The 27,859-nt window shown below is 46.5% G+C and overlaps 1 protein-coding gene across 9 annotated transcripts in view; it reads left to right on the top strand.

Annotated features, from left to right (window-relative positions):
* Positions 1–27,859, top strand: part of LOC311241402 (mitogen-activated protein kinase kinase kinase kinase 4-like) — a 144,524-nt gene that overhangs the window by 51,835 nt on the left and 64,830 nt on the right. For all 9 annotated transcript variants that reach the window (XM_084330215.1, XM_084330217.1, XM_084330216.1 and 6 more), the window contains exons 4-9: positions 15,523–15,648; positions 16,154–16,264; positions 17,302–17,392; positions 19,432–19,562; positions 20,150–20,204; positions 24,709–24,787. In XM_084330215.1, coding sequence (XP_084186341.1) covers positions 15,523–15,648; positions 16,154–16,264; positions 17,302–17,392; positions 19,432–19,562; positions 20,150–20,204; positions 24,709–24,787 — 593 coding nt within the window. The remainder of the gene's footprint in view (positions 1–15,522; positions 15,649–16,153; positions 16,265–17,301; positions 17,393–19,431; positions 19,563–20,149; positions 20,205–24,708; positions 24,788–27,859) is intronic.

Below are 27,859 nucleotides of genomic sequence, written 5' to 3'. Positions count from 1 at the left end.
TTCGACTCCGGACCCGGCGCCCTTTGCCGCATGTCTTCCCCCCACGTCTTCTCCCAACCGTCCTTTCTGTCGGGCCTGTCCGAAATAAAGCAGTAAAATGCCAGAAAAAAAAGAAAAAAAAGCGAATTTCCTTCCTCGATGGACAACGCCAAGTTCAAGTTTCTTTATTAGTTGTCATACAAAAATACAGAATACTTTTATATAAAATGCTTCTTTCTGTTTTGCTCCAGAGATTGTGCTAGATAAAAATAGATAAGTATAAAATAAGAAGTCAAGTACGTAGACAAAAGTGTTCAATATACATATATACAATATTCAATGCAGAGTAGAAAAGTAACTGAGTTACAATACAATATACAGTACAATGCAGAAATGGGATGAGGTACAATTTAGGTACAATTTACAGTAAGGTGTAATGAGGTATGAGTTGTAGTGCAAATTCTTTACCAATAAATATAAAGTGTGTTTAGGTGTTGTAAAGTGGGTGCTGCAGTGAGTTGTTTGTTTAAAGTGAGTGTGTGCGTGTGGATGTGTGTGCTGTGAGTGTATTTGATGGTTTGTGTTACAGTGTTATTGTTCATAGTGTTATTGTTCATTTAGCATCCTGATGGCCTGGGGATAGAAGCTTCTTCTGAGTCTCTCTGTGCTGGCCATGAGACTCCGGTATCGCTTGCCTGACCGCAGCAGTTCAAAGAGGCAGTTGTTTGGGCGGCTGGAGTCTTTGATTATTCTCTTAGCCTTCCCCATGCAACGCTTGTTGTAAATGTCTTGGAGAGTGGGAAGCCCCCCTCCAATTGTGCGTTTGGCTGGATCTATCTTGGATATTCCACAGGAATATAATTCTCTCCGGTACGAGACTGTAGAGCTGGCCCACAGCTGGGACTCCCCCGGGACGTTACGTCACTGACGTCAGTCCAGCACAACAACAACAACAACAACAACAACAACAGTGAGGCCGGTGTGTTCCGCCAGGCAGCTGTGACCAGGCAGCGTTCCTGTCATTGTTATCCCTAACGACCCGCTTTGTTGTCGACTTTCATCCCACCGGCTGATCCAGGCTCTGCTGGAGGTGATTCTGGCCCGGTAGCACGGCACCATAATCACCGTGCAGCGGTACAATGAACAGCGGGGAAAAGCCACGGTTTGGTGGACGAGCACAGTGACATCGATAATCGTCGATACAAGATAGGGCTGGGCGATATGGCCTAAATATGATATCACGATATTTTCTGACCTTTCGGCGATACACGATACGCATCACGATGTTTTTCTTTTTTCCCCCAAACAATTCATTATGAGGCTTACCAAGACAGTATTTGAGTTTGCAAGCTAACATTAAAGACAAAATAAAATACCCATGCATTTAGCATTTTTATATTATATATTAGATTTAGATTATTGGATTATTAGATTATATATTGCATATATTTAGCAATGAGATATTATATGATTTAGATATGAAATATGAATTGAAAATGGGGGACCCTGATGTAAACAAGACGAAAGTCTTTCTCTGGTCTGCATCCTCCAGTCCACTGTTGACTGTTGTTGTATTGAGCTGTACTGTATTGTACCTATGCTGCAATCTGTTAATAACGTTTATATTCATTCAGTCGGCAAACAGAATCATTTTGATTGACAGTCGCGTCTGCCAATTACGTCACATCGCTTGCACCCGCCCTGCTGTTCTTAGCACCAATCGGCAAGCGCGTATTAATTTTTTACTTCCGCCGTTGGAGAGCTCAATGAAAACAACAATGGCAGCGGTAGCTCGCCGCGACCGACTTTTACCTTTTAGCTCTGCAGAATGACTAAACGACTGGAGGCATAATGATTTTACTGCAACGGATGTTATAATAAAAGCCTTTCCATACATCCGTCTGATTGAAAACGTTATTAACAGACCGCAGAATGGGCACAACGGAGTCAGCACGGGCTGAGATATGAACGGCTAATGCTTGCTATATCTAGGTCGACCTCGGTCGTTGCTATGTAAATACGCTGATGTTATTGAAAGTGTAACTATATAACGTCAATGCCACAAAACTAATGCCTTTGTTATCATAAGTAGTAACTTTTGATGCAGTAGTGTGTGTGGGGCGGCGCTGTTCAAAAGTGTCAACGTGTGGACCAGATTGACGCTACACAAGCCTCTTGGGCAAAACATCACGATGTCCACGATACGTTTAAAAAGTGTATCGTTAATGAACTGTACCCGATATTTATATAATATCGTCATATCGCCCAGCCCTAATACAAGATAAGATATAAGATGGTCCTTTATTGATCCCCTTGGGGAAGTTTGGGCGTCATAGCAGCATGGGGGGAGGGGAGGTACAGGTATGGGCAGGGTAATAGTAGAAAGACAGCCTAAATATAGGCAATAGAATTGTATCTGAAATATAAAAATACGAGAAAAATAAACAAAGGTGCAGATGAGGGTTATATTATACGTTACAATAGATATCGGAAATAGAATCTGAATTTATATATATACTATATTCTGTATATATTCTATAGTGCTACTTACTATAATCGTCGTTTCTGTAAATGTGGCAAACCTCGGGCGCCCCAGTGGCGAACCACATAACGCACTGAGTCGCGGCACGGCCGACCCGGGTTCGATTCCCGGACGCGTCTACCTTAATGATAAGCAAGCAGTGCAAAAATGCGGAAGCATTCGTCACCGCACGCCACTACGGTAAAGCGCCTTTCTTTTCAGGCCCGCTTTGGGAGCTGTCGCGCGGAAATAGGCTGTCTATTGCCATTCTCTTTGACAAACTCTAACCTTAACCAGCTCCTTAACAGCGCCTAAACTTAACCGTTCTAACCTTAACCAACTCCGAAACAATGCCTAACCTTAACCTTAACCTTAACCATGCCTAACCTTAACCATAGAAAGAATATTGCCATTCTCTTTGACAAACTCTAACCTTAACCAGCTCCTTAACAGCGCCTAAACGTAACCGTTCTAACCTTAACCAACTCCGAAACAATGCCTAACCTTAACCTTAACCTTAACCATGCCTAACCTTAACCGGCGAAAGAATACACGTTAAAAAAAAATCACGTTAAAAAAAATATATTTTATGGGATTCGAACTCACCAGCAAACGAGCTGTAGGATCCACAGCCATGCAGTGTTGCCAATTGAGCTATTTCTCGATACTGAATAAGGGGCGGTGACTTATATATATTGAGCTCCGCTCGTGTCGAACCAAGGCGGGATCTCATGCGCATGCGCGGGCACCTCGCGCGAGCACGCCGGCGCACGCACGCACCTGAGCGAGCACGCCGCCGCCGGTGCACGCACCTGGGCGCTGGGCGGCGGAAAATGAAAGGCGCATTACCGCACGCCACTACGGTAGAATGCTTCCGCATTCTTGCACTGCTTGCTTATCATTAAGGAACAGGCTTCCCGGACCCGTCGTTATTTGCCGAATGTCTTCCCCCCACTCTGTCTCCCGTTCCTCCTCTCTCTCTCTCTACTGGACTGCCCAGTAGTAAAAAGCGATAAACGCGAAAAAATAAATCATAAAAAAAAAAAAAAAAAAAAAGGGAAACCTCGGAAGCTTACAATTTTAAATAACGGTTGAAATGAAATCTATGAATTCCAGTCATTAAGATTAAGGTCAAATGTCATTAGCCATAGTTTATCCCTCCTCAAACAATTTCCCATGCATCAATTCTCTTGGCGGGGAATGTTTTGCAATGTTTGCGCCACATTGCGAATGCTGACTGCCACACATTCTGATCTCCCTATAAGCCTTAAGCAGGGAAGTCATTTTTTGTGTTTTTTTTTCCTAGTAGACTGGCTGTTAACCCTTTCACTGTCACACTACAGAAGGTTAACCCTTTACTATCATAGTAACCCGTCGGTAGTGTGATAGTAAAGGGTTAACCTTCTGTAGTGTGGCAGTGAAAGGGGTAACCTGCTGTTGTGTGGCAGTGACAGGGTTAACCTTCTGTGCATTGTCGCAGTGAAAGGGTTAACCGTTTGGTAGTGCGGCAGTGAAAGGGTTAATCCACATTGACCTCGATTCTCACAACCCACGCCGGCACTTCAGGTTTTTTACGGGACCGGTTAGTCTCTAGAGCGAGTGTGTCAATATATGCCCAGACTTGCCCCCCAGGCAGCCACTCCTCGCCCCAGTCTACCGCCAGCCCGCCGTCACCCTGTGAGTCACATCCAGGTTAAGTAAGTCGTTATATCGTTAAGAGTTACATCGTCACAGTTGCCTAGAAAGAAGTGACGTGTTGCTCAGTCATATCCTAATGCAGGTGACTGGCAGTGGGGGCATCACCGTCTGGCTTCACCTCCACTGAGGCATCGCTGTGTACTGTAACTGTACATAGACGACAGGTGTTTTTGCGCTGTGCAATTCGGGCCCAAGTAGACTGAACAAGCTGGTGAGGAAGGTGGGAGTCAAACTAGAGGTGGTGGTGGACGAGAGGAGGACGAGGAAAAAGCTGGATGCTAATACTTGAAATCCTCTTATGAGGAGCACGTTCAGCCAGAGACTTATCCCCCCGGGACACACCACAAACTGCCTTGGCCACCGCGGGGCACGGACTGCTGCCAACTGCTGCAGAGCTAACGGCTGGTGAACGAGAACTGTCTTAATAACAAACACTGCACAGACTCTGGTGCAGGGTGTTACTACGGTTTGGATCATGTATACCATCATCACTATTATTTACTACTGTCTGGTTGAATCCTGACATTCACTACTGTTGACTACTACACTACTGTTATCACTATCATTACCCCCCCCCCCCCCCCCATGCCATGCGGCTATGACACGTTAATAAAGGAACACTTGGCGTGACGTGACCACAGCAGCCAGACATGCATCTATTGACAGACATTGACGAAAAAGCTACAATGCTTTTGTCTTAACATGGGAATAAAATGGGTTATTCTTCAGTAAAATAACCCTCTCCCTTTCAAGAAATATAGTCATTATATTGGCTGCTTTCTGAAGTGGATGGGATGAGATGCTGAGTTTTCTCTGAGCAATGGACCCTTTTCCTGGGGATCGTGTCTACGTTCCCACAGGTTAAGGGGGGGGGGGGGGGGGGCAACAACACGTTATGTGCATTAGGGAACGGCCATACCTGTGCTGTGGGGGTGTAGGCCTGAGGGAACATGGGGCTCGGGGAACATGGGGCCTAATCTTGATGGGGGAACATAGGACCTAATTTGGGGGTGAATCCTTTGGGGAACATAGGGCTGACGCTGTTTCATAGACATGTCATAGCAGCATAAAGATAAACACAACCGCAACTAATATCATGAATAATGGCTCCTGGGCTTGCTTTACGTACCAGTGCGCTACTGTAGCGTTGACAACAGCCAATAGGAATGTTTCTTTTAACAATATTTTAATGCTGGCACACTGCCACGCCTCAATCAAGAGGACCCAGCGTGCTATGATCCCTCTGAGAAAAGGCTCAGTTCATGCTAAAGTTCAGAAGACCAGTTCAATGGTCTGTTTTAAGGTAGAGGGGCGTGTCATGCCTCCCTCCATGCCTTGCAGCGAACCAACCATGGTACTAAAGTCCTGTTATCCAGCCCTCAGCTCCCTGCTCAGAGTGGCCTGGCTGCAGGGCTGTACAGCATCCATCCATCCATCCATCCATCCATCCATCCATCCATCCATCCATCCATCCATGCATCCATCCACAGAGTGGCTCTAGAGTCTAGTGCAGCTTTGACCCAGATGTTCATCCCTCTGCTCCACATTCACAAATCTACACACTCTTACTTTCTCTCCACCATACCTTACCTTACAATACCATACCATATAATATCATATCTTACCAAAGCATACCTTACCATATCATATCACACCATACCATACTTGACCATACCACACCTTACCATACCATATCATACCATGCATTACCTTACCATATCATACCATAACTTACCATATCATACCATAGGTATGGTTACCATACCTACCATATCTTACCGTACCATACCTACCATATCATATCTTACCTTACCATACCCCTCTCTCCACACTCTGATCCCATATATTAGGTTTGTGTTCAATCCAGTTCTGGTTCCAAATTGTGTTTTTAAGTTGGCCAAGTGATTCTGTCACTGAAATAGTTTGTCTGTGTGTTCATGGTTATTAACTTATTGATGGACTATTAGGCCTAAGTGAAACATTCAGGACTGTTACTGAACATACACTCTTCTTCTCTCTCTCTCTCTCTCTCTCTCTCTCTCTCTCTCTCTCTCTCTCTCTCTCTCTCTCTCTCTCTCTGTTTCTCTCTCCTCCTCTCTATCTCTCCTCGTCTCTCTCCCCTCCTTTTTCTCTCTCTCTCTCTCCCTCACTGTAGCTTCTCCTCTCTCTCTCTCCGCCTCTCTATCTCCTCTCTCTCTCTCCCCTCCTCTCTCCCTCTCTCTCTCTCCCCTTGCTGTAGCTTCTCTCTCTCTCTCTCTCTCTCTCTCTCTCTCTCTCTCTCTCTCTCTCTCTCTCTCTCTCTCTCTCTCTCTCTCTCTCTCTCCTCCTCTCTATCTCTCTCCCTCCCTCGCTGTAGCTTCTATCTCTCTCTGTCTCTCTCTGTCACTCACTCTCCTCTCGCTCTCTCTCTCCTCACTCACACTCTCTCCTCTCTTTCTCTCTCTCTCTCTCCTCTCTCACTCACACTCTCTCCTCTCTCTCTCTTTCTCTCTCCCCTCTCTCACTCACTCACTCTCTCTCTCTCTCCCCTCTCTCTCTCCCCTCTCCCTCTCTGTGGTTGTTTCAGTCTCGCCATGTGACTAGGTAGCAGCAAGGCTTCCACAGTGGAGAGCGTGATAATCCAACAGCTGCATGGCAGAGAGATGGGGGGGAGAGAGAAAGGGAGAGGGAGAGAGAGGGAGAGGGAGAAGGATGGGGGGAGGGGGGCAACATGAAAAAGGCTTACGTCAACCCAAACGAGTCATGCAGCACTATGGCTGCCAACTGCCATCTTACCGTGTGTGTGTGTGTGTGTTTCATATGTGTATGTAGTTAGTAGGGTCCCTTCCTACTTGGCTAGTCTTTGTTAGGGTCTTTGCTGACTAAGACCTTTTTGGATTGATTCATAGTTTTGTTTTTTTACTCTTTCTCCTCCGTGCTGAATCACTCTTTCTCCTCCACGCTGAATCACTCTTTCTCCTCCACGCTGAATCACTCTTTCTCCTCCACGCTGAATGACTCTTTCTCCTCCACTCTGAATGACTCTTTCTCCTCCATGACTCTTTCTCCTCCACGCTGAATCACTCTTTCTCCTCCACGCTGAATCACTCTTTCTCCTCCACGCTGAATGACTCTTTCTCCTCCATGACTCTTTCTCCTCCACGCTGAATGACTCTTTCTCCTCCACGCTGAATGACTCTTTCTCCTCCACGCTGAATGACTCTTTCTCCTCCATGACTCTTTCTTCTCCACGCTGAATGACTCTTTCTCCTCCATGACTCTTTCTCCTCCACGCTGAATGACTCTTTCTCCTCCACGCTGAATGACTCTTTCTCCTCCATGACTCTTTCTCCTCCACGCTGAATGACTCTTTCTCCTCCATGACTCTTTCTCCTCCACGCTGAATCACTCTTTCTCCTCCATGACTCTTTCTCCTCCACGCTGAATCACTCTTTCTCCTCCACGCTGAATGACTCTTTCTCCTCCACGCTGAATGACTCTTTCTCCTCCATGACTCTTTCTCCTCCACGCTGAATCACTCTTTCTCCTCCACGCTGAATGACTCTTTCTCCTCCACGCTGAATGACTCTTTCTCCTCCACGCTGAATGACTCTTTCTCCTCCACGCTGAATGACTCTTTCTCCTCCATGACTCTTTCTCCTCCACGCTGAATGACTCTTTCGCCTCCACGCTGAATGACTCTTTCTCCTCCATGACTCGTTCTCCTCCACGCTGAATGACTCTTTCTCCTCCACGCTGAATGACTCTTTCTCCTCCACGCTGAATGACTCTTTCTCCTCCACGCTGAATCACTCTTTCTCCTCCATGACTCTTTCTCCTCCGTGCTGAATCACTCTTTCTCCTCCACGCTGAATCACTCTTTCTCCTCCACGCTGAATGACTCTTTCTCCTCCACGCTGAATGACTCTTTCTCCTCCACGCTGAATGACTCTTTCTCCTCCACGCTGAATGACTCTTTCTCCTCCATGACTCTTTCTTCTCCACGCTGAATGACTCTTTCTCCTCCACGCTGGATGACTCTTTCTCCTCCATGACTGGTTCTCCTCCACGCTGAATGACTCTTTCTCCTCCATGACTCTTTCTCCTCCACGCTGAATGACTCTTTCGCCTCCACGCTGAATCACTCTTTCTCCTCCATGACTCTTTCTCCTCCATGACTCTTTCTCCTCCACGCTGAATGACTCTTTCGCCTCCACGCTGAATCACTCTTTCTCCTCCATGACTCTTTCTCCTCCATGACTCTTTCTCCTCCACGCTGAATGACTCTTTCTCCTCCATGACTCTTTCTCCTCCATGACTCTTTCTCCTCCCCGCTGAATGACTCTTTCTCCTCCACGCTGAATGACTCTTTCTCCTCCACGCTGAATGACTTTCTCCTCCACGCTGAATGACTCTTTCTCCTCCACTCTGAATGACTCTTTCTCCTCCATGACTCTTTCTCCTCCACGCTGAATGACTCTTTCTCCTCCACGCTGAATGACTCTTTCTCCTCCATGACTCTTTCTTCTCCACGCTGAATGACTCTTTCTCCTCCACGCTGGATGACTCTTTCTCCTCCATGACTCGTTCTCCTCCACGCTGAATGACTCTTTCTCCTCCACGCTGAATGACTCTTTCTGCTTCTAATAAGCACCAGATTTAAAGAGGTCCCTTCAACATTGTTGCATTGATTTGCCGAACAACGATAATGTGGAAAAAAACGCAATTGACCTATCTCAGGGGGAAGCAACAGTTGTGATCGGAGGATCAAGATAAGAGGGCGGGATTTGAGATGGGTCAATTGCACAGATCGTCTGGCATGAATAAACCATTAAATCCTATTATTACTGTAAAATATAAATTAATAGCCAAGGCTTTTATTGGCTTCAATCACAGAACTCACCCCAGCCTTTATATGGAACAGGCCTCTGATTCCTTTTGCACAGAAATCTTGCAAAGATGGAAAATACCAAATTGTTTATTTAAACCAGTATGTATTATTACTTGTATGACGTGCACCAACAGCATGTACACATCAAAATAAAACAAACAAACAAACAAACACAGAACTGGGTTTTCTTCTACTAATCCTATGGATTATGTCATTATTATTAACCCTTCACTGCAGCAGAGCCCAGTGGTGCTCAGGACAAGATGGCTGATCAGACGGAGCTCCTGCTCTCCCATTAATAACACAGTGACTCCAGCAGCTCGGATACAGAGATTGATGATGACCTGCTAAGTGACGGCAATGTGATGAAATAAAGATGTTGGTGACGTAGAGGCTCGGAAGGTGAAGCCACAGAAAAATGTTCATCAAAAAATTTACCGTACCAGATCCATAATTTTTTTTGATCTACTTTTTCTCCCCATTTTCAATTTTTCTCCTATCACAATTTCGTATCGTCCAATTCTACCCTCCCCTGTCTCGAACGCTGTTAGGCCATGCCTCCCACAGGCCGGCTGCAATGTGGACGAAGCCTTGCATCACGTGTCCCCTCCGGTACTCGAGGAGGCAGCCGTTGCATCTTTTCACCGCAGCAGCTCGATCTCTCAGCGGCGAGGAGTAACGCGTGGGAGGCTCACGCTGCCCCCGATACTTCCTGATTCTGCTGCGCAGGCGCACCAACCGACCTGTAGGAGTCGCTGTCCACAACGTCCGATCCCCACCCACCGGCCTTTTTATTTGTCAAAATGTGTAAAAACACCCCACCTTTTACTTGGGACAGGCATCTATTTGGGACTCTCTTATGGGGCTTTTATTTTGAAGTTTCACGGTAGTCGACTTACTGTGACCTCGGCAGAGGACGGCCATAGTTGTCGCGCGGCGAGTAAAGTGCTTAAAGGAAACGGCAATAAATTATACAAGGAATTAATTCTCACTCTTCACCCGCCGCATCGTTACCACCGATACCCGTAGCTCCTCCTCTGTTCCGTCAGCCCCCCCCCCCCCCTCCTCCCAGCGAGCTTTCTATAGGGGGAAGCCACGTCCCTGTAAAGCTGCTGGCTGCTCGCTGTGTGTTCAATTAGCGTGACGGTGGCGGTGTTCATCATCGTCAAGTCGCCGCTGGATGAGAGCGGGGAGCCGGACGGCTAACTGTGACCTTTTAAGGCCCAGGGAGGCTTCTCTCCTTTGTACTTAAAGGAACACACCAACATTTTGGGAAATTAGCTTATCGTCTTCTCCAGAGAGAGACAAGAAGATAGATACCAGTTTCCTCTCTGTGTGTTCAGTAGAAAGATATCTAGCTGCATCATGTTAGCCTAGCTTAGCACAATGAATGGAAGCGGACAGTGCCGGTTAGCCTTCGGGAGAGGTGTTAGTTGGACAATGCCAAGGCTAACCGGCACTGTCCGCTTCCATTCATTGTGCTAAGCTAGGCTAACGTGCAGCCAGATGGCTTTCTACTGAACACACAGAGAGGAAACTGGTATCTATCTTCTTGTCTCTCTCTGGAGAAGACGATAAGATAATTTCCCAAAATGTTGGCGTGTTCCTATTAAAAATAATAAGTGTTGTATAGCTCTACATTCCAACAGCCATCACCGATATAGGATGTTTGGTCGGTAACATGGGTCGGTCAGTCCCTCCACTCTGCAGTAAACTGGAAATACTTTTCCTGGTATCCAGTTCCCACTTTATCCAATCAGACTGGGAGAGACCCATGTTACTGACCAAACACTCTATAGCAGTGATGGCTGTCGGAGTGTAGAGCTATTATTTTAACATGTAGACCACTTATTTTAACAAACTAAAAAAGACCACGTACTTGCAGTACCTTTTTAACGATGAATATACAATACGTCCAGGCTATTGTTGGTTCTCTCTGTCCTCAACGCAAGGAATTATTAGTCTACTAACGGTCAGGTATTTGTTGATTAATGGATCAGTTGATAACTCGTTCTGCATGAATACAAATATTAACGATGATTAACCGACGAGAGTCTTGGTTGACTTAAGACCAAACCAACCGATCAATCAACTCATTGATATACTATAGTATCTCTGCAGCTAATTGGTCACAACCCAAAGATGGGTGACGGACCTGACGGTATTGAAATGGTTCCCCAAATGATTGTGGATAAATTGCTATCGGAAGTTGATAGTCCAGACAGTCCAGGTCTCTCTCCTCACAAGGGCTTTGTGGTAGAAATGAGATACCCCCCCCCCCCTCCCAGTTGTCATCCCCCCCCACACCTACTGAAGTCCCAATATTTCCCCTGATTAATCCCCAATACACATGTGACATGTCCTGTCTTCCTTTAATCAATCTCCCCTGATCAATCAGTCCTCTCACCTAAAGCCCCCACCTTCCCTAACACTCCACCCCCCTTCCGGTATCACCTGGTCACCTGGCTCCACCCCTTCCTGTCATGTATAAATATAACCTGGTCACCTGCCCCACCCCTTCCTGTCACCTGGCCCCACCCCTTCTTGTCATGTATAAATATCAACGTATTCTGTGATTCTGGGCACAAATTACGGGACCCCCTCGGCCATAACAACCAACTATGGACCAAGCTAATTGTTTCCTCTGGCATCCATGACAGCTTCCTCCTCAGCCTGGAACCCAGAGCCATCTTTCTGCTACTCAATTAAACTCAATTAACCTCTTGAAGCAACTCAATTTATATCTACTGCCTCCACTGTCTATAACTGCTCACTGCTTACCTTAAGCTTTGATTGTACAGCACTTTGGTTGGCTCTTGTGCTTTTAAACGTGCTATATAAATAAATTACTCGACTTACTTGACTTGACTTTACACTGTATTCATAACTACCTTCCTCAACCTATAGTCTACCCATATACCACTGTATGATGGCCATGTACAATAACACTGTATATACTGTATGTGTGTGTGTATATATATATATATATATATATATATATTTATTTATCCGTTTGCATATACCTGCATATATTCCTGTTTACATACCTGTATACTATATCTGTATATACCTCCCCTTACTAGTTATACCACTGGCCCGTATCGCTTACCACCCTAGTGTATTTATATCTCTATCACTGTACATAATAATACTAACTAATACTACTAATACTAAATAATAATAATAAAACTCTTGATTTGACTACTCTTAACATACATCAGATTAGCATATTTACTCAGTACTCCACTCCATACTACTAGTACTCATTTATATATATATTCCAGTTTAATCACTTATATATTGTTAATGCACTTGACTGTTACTTTGTACTCTGGTTAGATGCCGACTTATTTTCGTTGTACTGTACGATGACAATTATGGATTTGAATCTTGTCTACTACACAAAGCAGGCCTACTGTATGCAGTGTTTTGTTAATTTACATGAACACAAAGGCTAGAACAAAGGGAACTGTGAGGGGGGAGGTTATTCCTGGGGCGAATGCTAAATGTTAAAACAATGTATATATTAATGCAGGTTTCTAGGCCTCGCTGGCGGGGTAATGTAGGCATCAAACCATCATCTGTTAGGAGGATCCTAATGTCTGCCTAATATTAATGTACTTGCTTACTTACTTAATCCTCTCCGTCCCCCTGCGGAACATATTAACTTGCGTACTATTAGTATACACATGTCCTCTTAACGTTGCACACTGGATTATGGTGATAATGGCCGGCTGAGAGACATGGGATCACAATGCGACCCGGTGGTGCATCATTAATCTCCGAACAAAGGCCTCATTAGGGCGGAGGCACGCCGGGGCGCCGTTGACACTGTACATCGTCGCTTTTAGCGTCACTCGTCGCACCCCGCTGCCGGGGCCACACGGGACGCGCCGGGCTGACGGGGCCGCGTGGCGGGGGCGACCCGATCCGATCGTTCGAAGCGTTACGTTTTTAGGAAATGAATTATGATAAATGTACGGATTAAACGCACTGATTTATCTCGATTTGGCGTCAATTAGGAATTATTTGACTGACCTGATGTGTGCCGGTGGATTGGCATCAGTGCATGAAGATGGAGTGGTTATTGTTGTTATTACACCTCTTGACCTCTCAGCCTGCACCGTTCTGTATCGGCTGATACTGAGCATCGATCTGATCCATTACTTCTACACTATATAGACTTGGGACTGTTTGGGGTCATTGGACAAAAATGATTGACATATAGCCTAATCCGTTTCTCTCCATTTAGAGAGATCTAACATGCCTTTCGTCAGCCAATATTGGCCTGTCCGACACATGGGTATAGACTGATATGTTGGCTGATGGGTGTGGCGATATTACAATATTTTTTACAGAACATTAAATGCAGAGAAAACTGTCATCATAGTTTGTCCATCGGAGCGTGTTCCAACTGCATTATTTACATATAACTCGGTCATAATACGTTATTGTTCACACAATACACATTCCCGGGGGCCCCACAAGTTGTAATGACCAGCTTTTCATTACAACTTTTCACTGTGCGTCACGTTGTTTGTAAAGCTAAATCTATATTTTATATTATAGCTATGTATCCATTGTCATTGTCAATTGACAGTATGATTTTCATCAATATGTTCCTGTTTTTATACCGTGATGAATATGAGCGTTATATAGGAATGGTCTGGGATCATTCCTGCAAGGCTAGTTATAAGCCGCTAAGCTAATAACGTTAAATCGATTGGCGTTTCGGCCCTACACAAGCTACAGTTAATCAAAATGCATATGATCGGTATCATGTTCCACCATGAATGCATGAAAGGGGGGGGCGGGGGAAGTCGTTTCTGATTATTGATGATTACCAATAACGGCATTCGTTATTACAACAACATACGCTGATCAGGGGAATGGCTATGAGAACAAGGCCCGGTCAGGCTGAAATTGACGTCAAATCGCTCTTACCTGTGGCCGGTTGGATTCCAAAAATAATTTCCCAGTTATTTGATCGCCATCTGCTAGATCATATAGTCCATTGGCTGATGCCATATTCCTTTTACAGCATAATGAATTCGGCATCGCAAAAAGTATTCCAGGCGATCGGGTGAAGCCCTCGCTTCAGACTAACAGAATAGTCCGCCCGGACCGAAAAAAAAAGTGACACCAGGTCTGCAACAGGGGAAACTGCATTCTCGAGACAGCGCTAATACCAGGATCTGGCCGGTACTGCACTTTCGGAGTCCCAATATGCCTTTTCCAGCCAAAATACAGCTCTGTGACATTGAATAGGATATTAAAATGTAGAGAATACATGGTTTAAAGTTAGTAGAGAGGACATCAGACGTCTAGCTTGATGGAGTAGAGAATACATTGTTTAAAGTTAGTAGAGGACATCGACCTTTTGCCAGTGACTTCACTCATTACATAGTTTTTTTTTAACTTACCTACCAATTACATAGAAAATATGAAGATAAATTCATCATTAGTGAAGATGAAGTTATTTAGAATACAGAATAGAACACGCAATGCAGACTAGTTTGATTCCAGCTCACATATAATTCACTTCATGTCTCTCAGGGTGGAAGAACTAAGGTGTAAGACCTACATAATTGATGATATATAATATATATACAGAATAATATATGTGTGAGAAGAATATCAGACGATTTTACTCCTTAAAATCGGTATTGGCCTGGGCTCTAACCAAAAATGCTGCATTTTTTTTTTTTAAAGGAATTTCAAAAGAAATTTGCTTTGATTTCTGGCATGTTAGACATGTTTCTTGGTATGGGATTCTAGTATTGGGTAAATTCTTCAGTAGCGATACACTATGACATTTACATTTAGTCATTTAGCTGACGCTTTAGTTTTATCCAAAGCGACTTACAAGTTCTGTACGACAAAGTCAGCAGGAAGGGTACAACTCTTTCAGCTGAGTAACAATGATCACAATGAACAGTGCTGGAACTTGGGTGCTGCAGTATTGAGTGCATAGACATAAGACATATTAGTATAGTGCATGGTAGTATAGGACAGTAAGAAGGTTAGTGTTTTTTTCTCTCTCTTTTTTTTTTTCTTCATTTCAGATATTGATTGAAGAAGTGTGTTTTTTTTTAGTCGACAGCGAAACGAGACCCGTTTCGGCCGGCAGCTCTCAGGAGAAACTGCTGGTCACGGCTGCTGCTGCCGTTGCTCGGTCGACTATTGAAAACCCGTCGTCAGCGCGGCTCAGTGTTGCTGAACGTGTTCAACTTCTAGCGCTCGGTGCTCTGAGCTAAAATCGGACACGGAGCCGTCGGCAAGAAGAAGCCGGCGCTGAAAAGACTAAGGCTATCGCCTTTCTGATACGTCTCCTTTGTACCTCTTTGACTCACTGTCTCTCTCTCTCTCCCTCTCCTTCTCTGTCTCTCGCTCTCTCTCTCTCTCTCTCTCTCTCTCTCTGTCTCTCTGTCTCTCTGTCTCTCTGTGCATCCAGGATGAAGAGGAGGAGATCAAACTGGAGATCAACATGTTGAAGAAATACTCTCACCATAGAAACATAGCTACCTACTACGGCGCCTTCATCAAGAAGAGCCCACCAGGACACGATGACCAGCTATGGGTATGTGTGTCGTTCAAGTGGGCCAGTAGACACGCCTACTCTCGAGGTCTACCTCATAGCGGTGTGAACCCTAAACCGTCCCAATGGTCCAGCTAAAAGCCTGACGCCTGAAATGTCTGACAAAGATGATATCAACTTCCAAATTGGAACATTGATTATGAAGATCTCGATTTAAGTAATCCATTATTTAGACGGCTCTCCAACGCACAGCGATGCATTTAGCAGCTATTCCCCTGTAAAGTGGGGTAGTTCCTGTGGGTATTTCCATATCCCAGGTTTCTGATTCAGATTTAATTTCTGATTCACTGTGTATAGCCAGCGATTAAATGTGCGTATTTTAATAATGATGTGCCTTTTCTGTTTTGTTGTGTAGATAGTGATGGATTTGTGGGTATTTCTATTTAACGTGTCATTTGTGTTTTTACTGTGTTGATGTTGTGTAGATGGTGATAGATTTGTGGGTATTTCTATATATATGTCCTTTGTGTTTTACTGTGTTAACTAGCTGGTGATGGAGTTCTGTGGAGCTGGATCCATCACAGACTTAGTGAAAAACACCAAAGGGAACCAGCTGAAAGAGGACTGGATCGCCTACATCTCCAGAGAAATCCTCAGGGTCAGTCTCACCCCTTCCCTTTTCTCCTCTCCTTTCCGCTCCTTTCCCCTCATCATCCCTTCTCTTCTCTCCTCTCCTCATCCCTTCTCTTTTCTCCTCTCCTCATTCCTTCTCTCATCTCCTCTCCTCTCCCCTCTCATCATCCCTTCTCTCCTCTCCTCTAATTTCCCCTCCTCTCCCTTCCCTCTTCTCCTCTCCTCATTCCTTCTCTCATCTCTCCTTCTCTCCTCATTCCTTCTCCTCTCTCCTCCTCTCCTCCCCTCCTTCTCTCCTCTCCTCTTCTCTCCTCATTCCTTCTCTCCTCTCCTCTCCTCACCTCCTTCTCTCCTCTTCTCTCCTCTCCTCTTCTCTCCTCATTCCTTCTCTCCTCTCCTCTCCTCTCCTCTCCTCCCCTCTTCTCTTCTCTCTTCTCCTCTCTTGGGACAAATGCTCAGTATAACCCAACAGAACAAAATATAACAATAATGTAATAACAAGACCATAATGGACCCATATAAATGTACAACCCCCCCCTCAACAAAACGGTTTATGTGCTGTTATATAAGGAATGCAATCAAATAAAGTGTCAAGAAGATAAAGACCTCTGGGCGGCTGGGTGGCGCAGCGGACTAAGCGCTCGTCACCAACGCGAGATACGCTGGTATCGAATCCGGCTGTCAGCGTTGCCTCCGGCTTGGCCGGCCGTCATACTGGCTCGATTGGCAGAGTCAGCGGGAGGGAAGCCGGTGGGGTGGTATTCTGGTCGTTGTAAACAGCGACTCCTACAGGTCGGTCAGGGCGCCTGCACAGCGAGGGAGGGAGATGGCGAGGGTAGTGTGACCTCCCACACGTTACACCTCAGCAATGAGAGTCCGCGCTGGCAGGTGAAAAGAGGCTGCTGGCTGTCTCCTATGTCTCGGAGGAAGCATCTGATAGACTTCAGGGCTCCCTAGACCGGCAAGTGGGGGGCACATGTGAGCAACGACCAGGAAGGGGAGGGGGCAATTGGCATAACAACAAAAAAAGAAAAGAAGATAAAGACCTCTTGTCGTCCTCAGGGTCTGCAACATTTGCACGCCCACCATGTGATCCACCGAGACATCAAGGGCCAGAACGTCCTGCTGACCGAGAACGCAGAGGTCAAACTGGGTGAGTGTGGGGTCCGGGGTCAAACTGGGTGAGTGTGGGCTCCGGGGTCAAACTGGGTGAGTGTGGGCTCAGAGGTCAAACTGGGTGAGTGTGGGGTCCGGGGTCAAACTGGGTGAGTGTGGGCTCCGGGGTCAAACTGGATGAGTGTGGGGTCAGAGGTCAAACTGGGTGAGTGTGGGGTCCGGGGTCAAACTGGGTGAGTGTGGGCTCCGGGGTCAAACTGGGTGAGTGTGGGCTCAGAGGTCAAACTGGGTGAGTGTGGGGTCCGGGGTCAAACTGGGTGAGTGTGGGCTCCGGGGTCAAACTGGGTGAGTGTGGGCTCCGGGGTCAAACTGGGTGAGTGTGGGCTCCGGGGTCAAACTGGATGAGTGTGGGGTCAGAGGTCAAACTGGGTGAGTGTGGGTTCCGGGGTCAAACTTGGCGAGTGTGGGGTCGGAGGTCAAACTGGGTGAGTTTGGTCTCTGGGGTCAAACTGGGTGAGTTTGGTCTCTGGGGTCAAACTGGGTGAGTTTGGTCTCTGGGGTCAAACTGGGTGAGTTTGGTCTCTGGGGTCAAACTAGGTGAGTTTGGTCTCTGGGGTCAAACTGGGTGAGTGTGGTCTCTGGGGTCAAACTGGGTGAGTTTGGTCTCTGGGGTCAAACTGGGTGAGTGTGGGGTCAGAGGTCAAACTGGGTGAGTTTGGTCTCTGGGGTCAAACTGGGTGAGTGTGGTCTCTGGGGTCAAACTGGGTGAGTTTGGTCTCTGGGGTCAAACTGGGTGAGTTTGGTCTCTGGGGTCAAACCGGGTGAGTTTGGTCTCTGGGGTCAAACTGGGTGAGTGTGGGGTCAGAGGTCAAACTGGGTGAGTTTGGTCTCTGGGGTCAAACTGGGTGAGTTTGGTCTCTGGGGTCAAACTGGGTGAGTTTGGTCTCTGGGGTCAAACTGGGTGAGTTTGGTCTCTGGGGTCAAACTGGGTGAGTTTGGTCTCTGGGGTCAAACTGGGTGAGTTTGGTCTCTGGGGTCAAACTGGGTGAGTTTGGTCTCTGGGGTCAAACTGGGTGAGTTTGGTCTCTGGGGTCAAACCGGGTGACTTTGGGTGCTATTGGCAACGACGAGTCATTCTGTTCCGTCTCGAGTGCTGGTTGCCAAGGGGCTGGATATCCACTCGACTCTCTCGGACCTCGCAGGCGTCGTCAGGCGGTCCCTCGGCAACGTCTCCTCCGCTGTATCCTAGCAACGCAGCACAGAGCCAGTGATGGATGGAATCATGTTATTTACAGGACCACACCAGTCTAAATATTGATCTGCATATTTTACATTTCCCACTGCTGTTATCCTGAGCATAGCTTATTTTTTTTATCTTTTTGTTTTTGTTTTATTAAATTGTTTTATGCTAATGTTATGGTGATGAACCATAGAATTATATAGAAGAAAAATGCCCAAAATGCTGCTTAGAAAACATGTTTCTCTCTCTCTCTCTGCGTATGTACTTCCTTGTTTATGTTCATGACCTCGCCGCTTACCGTAGGTCCTTTCTTGTCCAACGCTCACATCGACTTATTTGACAAGAGGCTACCAATTTGTTAGTGACACCAGGAGATAAATGTAACACTGGTTTATCGCCAAACCGCTATGGTCCTTTTCTAAGAACGATCCTGGGTGTTTCTTGTCGTCAAATGAGCCGCTAGAGATCTGCGAGTGTCACACTGGATCAAACCGCCAGTTCATGCAGAATGCACGGCCGGCGGTAAGTGGCCACTATATTTACGACCGCTGCGAAATGACAGCCGGCCAGTGTGTGTGTCAGCCGGCCCAGTGATTTGGTTTTGAGATCCGGACCCAAAGGAGGGAAATTAACTCCAGATGGCACAACTGCTGGTAAATATAGGCTATGTGCTGGTAAATCCGTTGGCAGGTTACCACCCTGTGTTCCATCGGTCTATTTGAAGAAAAAAAAACTAAAAGAAATGTATGGTAAGCAATAAACCCACTTCCAGGAAGCCTCCAAGCTGCAACCAATACCCGGATCTGTTGTAATCCCTCCTCCTCTGCGCCCCCTAGTGGACTTTGGCGTCAGCGCGCAGCTGGACCGCACGGTGGGCAGGAGGAACACCTTCATCGGGACGCCGTACTGGATGGCCCCCGAGGTCATCGCCTGCGACGAGAACCCCGACGCCACGTACGACTACAGGGTGAGTCCCCGTCCCCCCCGTGTACTACAGAGTGAGCCCCCCCCGTATACTACAGAGTGAGCCCCCCCCCCGTACCACTACAGAGTGCCCCCCCCCCCCCGTATACTACAGAGTGAGCCCCCCCTGTACCACTACAGAGTGAGCCCCCCCCCCCGTACCACTACAGGGTGAGTCCCCGTCCCCCCCGTATACTACAGAGTGAGCCCCCCCTGTACCACTACAGAGTGAGCCCCCCCCGTACCACTACAGAGTGAGCCCCCCCCCCGTACGACTACAGGGTGAGTCCCCGTCCCCCCCGTATACTACAGAGTGCCCCCCCCACGTACGACTACAGGGTGAGTCCCCGTCCCCCCCGTATACTACAGAGTGAGCCCCCCCGTACCACTACAGAGTGAGCCCCCCCCCCGTACGACTACAGAGTGCCCCCCCCCCCCGTACGACTACAGAGCGAGTGTCCCCTCCCCGGCGGGCAACGCCCAACGCTCCCGTGAACGCAGCGAGATGGGTTTTGTCACTGTTGTCAGGTTGAGTCTGTGAACAACAACTGTGTTGGCTGGTGACCCCTGGTGTCTTCTCTCGTCTTGCAGAGTGACCTTTGGTCTTGCGGGATCACAGCTATCGAGATGGCGGAGGGAGCGCCACGTGAGTACAATGTCTGCTTATTGTCAATTAAAATGTTGTCTTTTTGTGTATCCCTCCTAGTTACACATACACACCGTCCTCACATCCCTCCTAGTCACACATACACACTGTCCTCACATCCCTCCTAGTCACACATACACACTGTCCTCACATCCCTCCTAGTTACACATACACACTGTCCTCACATCCCTCCTAGTTACACATACACACTGTCCTCACATCCCTCCTAGTTACACATACACACCGTCCTCACATCCCTCCTAGTTACACATACACACCGTCCTCACATCCCTCCTAGTCACACATACACACTGTCCTCACATCCCTCCTAGTCACACATACACACTGTCCTCACATCCCTCCTAGTCACACATACACACAGTCCTCGCATCCCTCCTAGTCACACATACACACTGTCCTCACATCCCTCCTAGTCACACATACACACTGTCCTCACATCCCTCCTAGTCACACATACACACAGTCCTCACATCCCTCCTAGTCACACATACACACAGTCCTCATATCCCTCCTAGTCACACATACACACAGTCCTCATATCCCTCCTAGTCACACATACACACAGTCCTCATATCCCTCCTAGTCACACATACACACAGTCCTCATATCCCTCCTAGTCACACATACACACTGTCCTCATATCCCTCCTAGTTACACACACACACTGTCCTCATATCCCTCCTAGTTACACACACACACACAGTCCTCACATCCCTCCTAGTTACACACACACACTGTCCTCATATCCCTCCTAATTACACACACACACACACACACACACACACACACACACACACACACACACACACACACACACACACACACACACACACACAGTCCTCATATCCCTCCTAGCTACACACACACACTGTCCTCATATCCCTCCTAGTTACACACACACACCTCTTTCACCTCTAGGCCGTCCCGCCTCCTCATGTCAGTCCCATGTTGTTCTCGTCTCGGCAGAAGTTACTATCCACATGCTTTTCCACTATCGAGTTATTCATCAGTTCCGTAGGCTTGTGGATGAAAACTCGCCCCACGTCTGACGAAAAAGGCGCGCTAAGCCGCGGACTGACTCTAGTATTGTTCTTGAAAGTGGCTTCATCGTTCTATAAAATGGAACCGAGATAGATTAGATGCCGAATTCCTAAAGTTTATACGTCGCACCGCATACACATCACCCGACACGTCGTTCAACACATCACTGTCCACTCCTTTACAAAACCTTCCTTGGTCTGACCCCTCCTTATTTGATACACCTGTTAAATGTGTCATCTACTCCCTGTAACACCAGAGCTGCTCACAATATCTCTATAACACCAGAGCTGCTCACAATATCTCTATAACACCAGAGCTGCTCACCATATCTCTATAACACCAGAGCTGCTCACAATATCTCTATAACACCAGAGCTGCTCACCATATCTCTATAACACCAGAGCTGCTCACCATATCTCTATAACACCAGAGCTGCTCACCATATCTCTATAACACCAGAGCTGCTCACCATATCTCTCTATAACACCAGAGCTGCTCACCATATCTCTATAACACCAGAGCTGCTCACCATATCTCTCTATAACACCAGAGCTGCTCACCATATCTCTATAACACCAGAGCTGCTCACCATATCTCTATAACACCAGAGCTGCTCACCATATCTCTATAACACCAGAGCTGCTCACCATATCTCTATAACACCAGAGCTGCTCACCATATCTCTATAACACCAGAGCTGCTCACCATATCTCTATAACACCAGAGCTGCTCACCATATCTCTATAACACCAGAGCTGCTCACCATATCTCTATAACACCAGAGCTGCTCACCATATCTCTATAACACCAGAGCTGCTCACCATATCTCTATAACACCAGAGCTGCTCACCATATCTCTATAACACCAGAGCTGCTCACCATATCTCTATAACACCAGAGCTGCTCACCATATCTCTCTATAACACCAGAGCTGCTCACCATATCTCTATAACACCAGAGCTGCTCACCATATCTCTATAACACCAGAGCAGCTCACCATATCTCTATAACACCAGAGCTGCTCACCATATCTCTATAACACCAGAGCTGCTCACCATATCTCTATAACACCAGAGCAGCTCACCATATCTCTATAACACCAGAGCTGCTCACCATATATCTCTATAACACCAGAGCTGCTCACCATATCTCTATAACACCAGAACTGCTCACCATATCTCTATAACACCAGAGCTGCTCACCATATCTCTATAACACCAGAGCTGCTCACCATATCTCTATAACACCAGAGCTGCTCACCATATCTCTCTATAACACCAGAGCTGCTCACCATATCTCTATAACACCAGAGCTGCTCACCATATCTCTATAACACCAGAGCTGCTCACCATATCTCTATAACACCAGAGCTGCTCACCATATCTCTATAACACCAGAGCTGCTCACCATATCTCTATAACACCAGAGCTGCTCACCATATCTCTATAACACCAGAGCTGCTCACCATATCTCTATAACACCAGAGCTGCTCAACATATCTCTATAACACCAGAGCTGCTCACCATATCTCTCTATAACACCAGAGCTGCTCACCATATCTCTATAACACCAGAACTGCTCACCATATCTCTATAACACCAGAGCAGCTCATATCTCTATAACACCAGAACTGCTCACCATATCTCTATAACACCAGAGCAGCTCATATCTCTATAACACCAGAGCTGCTCACCATATCTCTATAACACCAGAGCTGCTCACCATATCTCTCTATAACACCAGAGCTGCTCACCATATCTCTATAACACCAGAGCTGCTCACCATATCTCTATAACACCAGAGCTGCTCACCATATCTCTATAACACCAGAGCTGCTCACCATATCTCTATAACACCAGAGCTGCTAGTGTTAACACTTCCTTTGGTCAATCCTCCTTCCAATGTGCTGCTCCCAGCAGTTGGAACGAGATGCAAAACACAAATTGATCCCCCTCACTACTTTTAAGGAGTCTTATCGTAGAGTTGTTTACACACCTGCAACTGTCACCCAGCCTTTTAACTGTAATCTGTCTGTTCTGCGTCATGTATTACATACCGTGTCTCGTTTTATTTGGTTGTTTGTCTGATGTGTGTTTTTAAATGATTTCCCTTACTTCTGTGATGTAAATACCATCTGTCTCTTTTCTATTTCATTTTATTTGTCCCCTTTCCCTGTTACCCTTCGAGGCCCTTTGTCCTCTCGCCAGGCCGTCGTTGTGAATAAGAATTTGTTCTTAAATCGACCTGCCTGGTTAAATAAAGGTTCAAAATAAACTAAATACAAATACGGAGCTTACTGATCATTACTTAGGGTGCCGTATTACCGAGTGACATACTATATACAACATACTTGGGAGGAAACCAGGCACAAGTGGGCGTCCGTTATACCCGAAGAGGGAAACAAGCTCACTCTCACAGCTGGTTCCACTTGCTGGCTCTGCGATCCGGTTGATATACTTTCCGTTTTGCCAAAAAAGAAAAACCACAAATGACGCTTCAGCGGTTTGTTTGGGGGAAATCTTCGCTGAACCGGAAAGAACACACAAGGGAACGACCGATTCGAAAGCGATCGCGTATTAACCGCCACGCTCCGCGCTTCAAATGATCCAAATGGTCCTTTTCGTATTCATAATACAGATCTCTTCTGCACACGGTGGTGTTTGCGCGCTAACGGACCGCATGCCGAGAATTGCACGCAAAGCGGCGCGTAGCGCGGACACTTCGGAAGCAGAAATAGTCGCTGGAAGAGAGCCGCTGCCTCTTCCTCATCCTCTTCCTCTTTTATGACACTGTGAAGCGACTTTTAAAGGTCAATGTAGTCGGCCCACAGGTCAGCGTGCTATTTCCATCGGATGTGGTGAGCTTGATGTTCCGTCTGCCCCGTCTCTCTGATGTACACCTCATATATAACTGAATATACCTGCATATAATCCTTCTATATACCTACTTATACACCTGCATATAACTCTGTACGATAGCATGTACAATAAGGCTGTATATACCGTATATACTTATTCTTACTGTATATATATATCTATCCACATGCTGTACATACCTGCATATAATCCTTTTTACATATCTGTAGATACTATTATCTATATCTGTACGTATCCCTTACCTACTCTTACTAGTTACGCTGCTGGCCAGTATGACTTACTCCTACCATAGTGTCTCTATACCTGTATCACTGTACACACATTAATACTACAACTCTGTACATGCATCTGATTAGCACTATTACTCATTAGTACTCATTTATATATTTTATACCCAGTTTAATCACCTGCACATTGTATATCGCTGTTGCACTACTTTACTGTCACATTAAGCACTCTGGTTGGGATGCCGAACTTCTTTTCATTGTACTGTGCTGGTGCTGTATGATGACAATACATTTGAATCTAATGTCATCTAATCTACTGTAATCCGTGTGATCTCCCAGCGCTGTGTGACATGCACCCGATGAGAGCGCTCTTCCTCATCCCCAGGAACCCTCCCCCACGGCTCAAATCCAAGAAATGGTGAGTGACGCCCACACACAGCAGACGGCGCGCCTTCCTCCATCTATAGGATTATTTAATATTCTCTTCCAGTGTGTTCCCTCAACCCCAGCAACAATTCCCGACACACACATTGAATCCGACTTGTTTTATATGGATTTATGTATTGTGTCTGGATTAGATTCCCTGGCTCCTCGTCGCGCTCCGTCGGCTCTTATTTATGGCTTACGCTGAGCTACGATACCGGGTCTTAAGCTAAAAGTATACATCAAACAAAATGGTCGGTGGTCTGAAGGAGAGAAAAAATAATAAATTAAAAAAAAAATCTCTTTCATTTGACTTTTCATAAATTCTTCCACGGGGTGAGTTTGCGGGCAAGGCTACGAGACGTGTCCATTGATCTGTCGCACGTTTGTCCAATTACTGTGTAAAATGGAAGGAATTCAGGAATAGAATCACTCTGGGTGGGAATCTTTGGGAAGAATAATAATAATACTTTGTATAGCACCTTTCATACAAGAATCACAGGCCAAAGTGCTTCACAGCAGTGAAATATTGCTTCAAAGCATAAAATAGACGGAATAAAAGCAATGCTGAGAATAAGAAACGGGGTAAAAGCAATGCAGGTGATGGGAAAAAGTATTGACTCACAGTTTAAAACCTTGATTGACTTGATTTTGTCAGTTCTCATTGATCTCCCGTCATTTAATTTAGTTCCATTGTATATTACCCTGTTTATTGTCATTTATTTAGAATTTGTTTTAAATCGGAATTTGTGATGGATTTTCTTATCGTAGAAGTCTAGAATCTCAGTTCCCAAATCACCACCCCTAAAACTCCTAAAAACCGCCCTCCTCCACACAGTGTTAACCCTTTCACTGCCACACTACAGAACCGTCTGTACTGTTTGGTAGTGAAAGGGTTAATGGACGGGCTTCTATAGACACAAACGTTGGGTGTCAAGCGGACCGTCACCGAAGGCGATCTGTCGTTATGGCGGCACAGAGGAAGGCGAACGGGCGCACCCCACCAGAGGAAGAAACCAAACCGTTCAAAAAGAAGTAGCTAGGTAGGTCGTTCATTATGGACTGCATTTATATAGCCGCTTTTATCCAAAGCGCTTTACAACTTATGCCTCACATTCACGTTCGCTCACACGTTCACACAGCGACGGCGGAGGCAACCATGCAAGGTGCCAACCTGCTCATCGGGAGCAGTTAGGGGGGTTAAGTGTCTTGCTCAAGAACGCCGACACAATGAATGGAAGCGGACAGTACCGGTTAGCCTAGGCATTGTCCAACTAACACCTCTCCCGAAGGCTAACCGGCACTGTCCGCTTCCATTCATTGTGCTAAGCTAGGCTAACGTGCAGCCAGATCTACTGAACGCACAGAGAGGAAACTGGTATCCATCTTCTTGTCTCTCTCTGGCGAAGACGATGAGCTAATTTCCCCAAATGTTGGCGTGTTCCTTTAAGTTCTCGGGCCTTGGCCGTCCTCCGTGTTTTGCTGTGGAGCGGAGCATCTGTGCCACACCTGCTCTGGCAGCTAATCCTCGAGTCTCTGGCAGCCTCCGCTCCGCTGATCCTCTCCTCCTCTCCTCCGCTCTCACACTGCATACCAGCCCGCTCTCCTCGATACACAAGTTTTTTCCACTGGCGCTATCGGCGCACGGTTGATTAGGACGTACGGAATTTGGTCTCTTCAAGAGCCGCGTTCCCCGAGCCTGTGTGGTATGCGCGGTACGCGTTAAACGGCCGAGCGGTGTCTGTCCAAGCGCGTAAAACTCAATCTGTGTGGAAGGAAAAGGAGATTGTTCGCAGGCTTTTGTGTTCTTCAGACCAGTGGGACTGGAGGGAATCTTGTCGAGGCTTTTTAGAAAAGGTAGCGTCTCTAGATCCCATCTCCCGGAAGGCCGCTTTTAAAATGTATTTTTAATGTGAAAATAATTTAACTGGTGAAAATGGTGACTGGTCACTCACGGCTTTGCAGCTTGGCCAACTAGTGACGACCCTGTTCCAGATCCCAGCCAGCGTCCCTCCTGGTGACTGGGTCTAGCAGGGTCTTGTTCACATCTGAACAACTTTCTGTCTTTCTTATTTACTTGGTACTCTGGTCTGTTGCAGTGTATCTCTGAATGTTTGTCACATTCGCTGCCTCTCTCTCGCTCTATCTCTCGCTCTATCTCTCGCTCTCTCTCTTGTTCGCTCTTGCTCTCGCTCTCTCGCTCTCTCGCTCTCTTTCTCTCTCTCCCCCTCTCCCTCCATCTGTACTTTCTCTGAGTTACACATTTCCTACTCTTTTTCTTCTACCCCCCCCCCCCCTCTCTCTCCATCTCTCTCTCCAGTGTATTTTATTGAGCCTTCAAGATCAGACGTTAGATCATTAAAGTTCAGTACAGTACAGGCTCCAGTAAAAAGAAAAGAAAAGAAAAATGATTGAGAGCAATACGGATGGATGACATCATCAACAGTGTACAGTAATAACAAACCCCAGAAAAGATACAGGAACAGTGTTTATAAGGGTCGGTATGTCATATGGATACAATAAATCGGATCCCCGTCACTTCAATGACCCGTGACGTCCTGTCTGTTCTGCCCCCGCCACCCCGGGCTGGACGGTATGGTCTAAAATGTATATCGCGGTATAATTTGAAGCATAGACGGTAACGGTATATATCACGGTATATTAATTTATCTTAAAATGTCTATATAAATGCTTCTGAAGGGGTAAAACACTGGTATGGCAGCTATTACTGTACTCTTGTATTACTAGGACATATTTCACATAGTACAGAGGTATTTTTTTTATTTCTCTTTCTCCAATTTTCTGTTTTTCTCCCCGTCCCAATTTAGTCGTTGTGCCAATTCCCCCCCTCCCTACCTGGTTGTTGTATGCATGTTCTCCTACGAGTCGGTACAAGGGCGTCCCGAAGCCAATCGCACGCTTCCTCCGATACGTGCGGCGACTGCCAGTGACGTCTTTTCACTTGGCAGCGAGGACTCTCATTGGTGAAGTGTAACACGTGGGAGGGCACGCTATCTCCACCCAGTCCTGCCCCTGCTGAGCAAGCACCGAGACCTGACCTGTAGGC

This window comes from Notolepis coatsorum (genome assembly GCF_963971535.1).
Source record: "Notolepis coatsorum genome assembly, chromosome: 1".
Classification (NCBI taxonomy): Eukaryota; Metazoa; Chordata; class Actinopteri; order Aulopiformes; family Paralepididae; genus Notolepis; species Notolepis coatsorum.
Note: the sequence above shows the minus strand (reverse complement) of the source record. Positions and strands in the feature narration are given on the sequence as shown.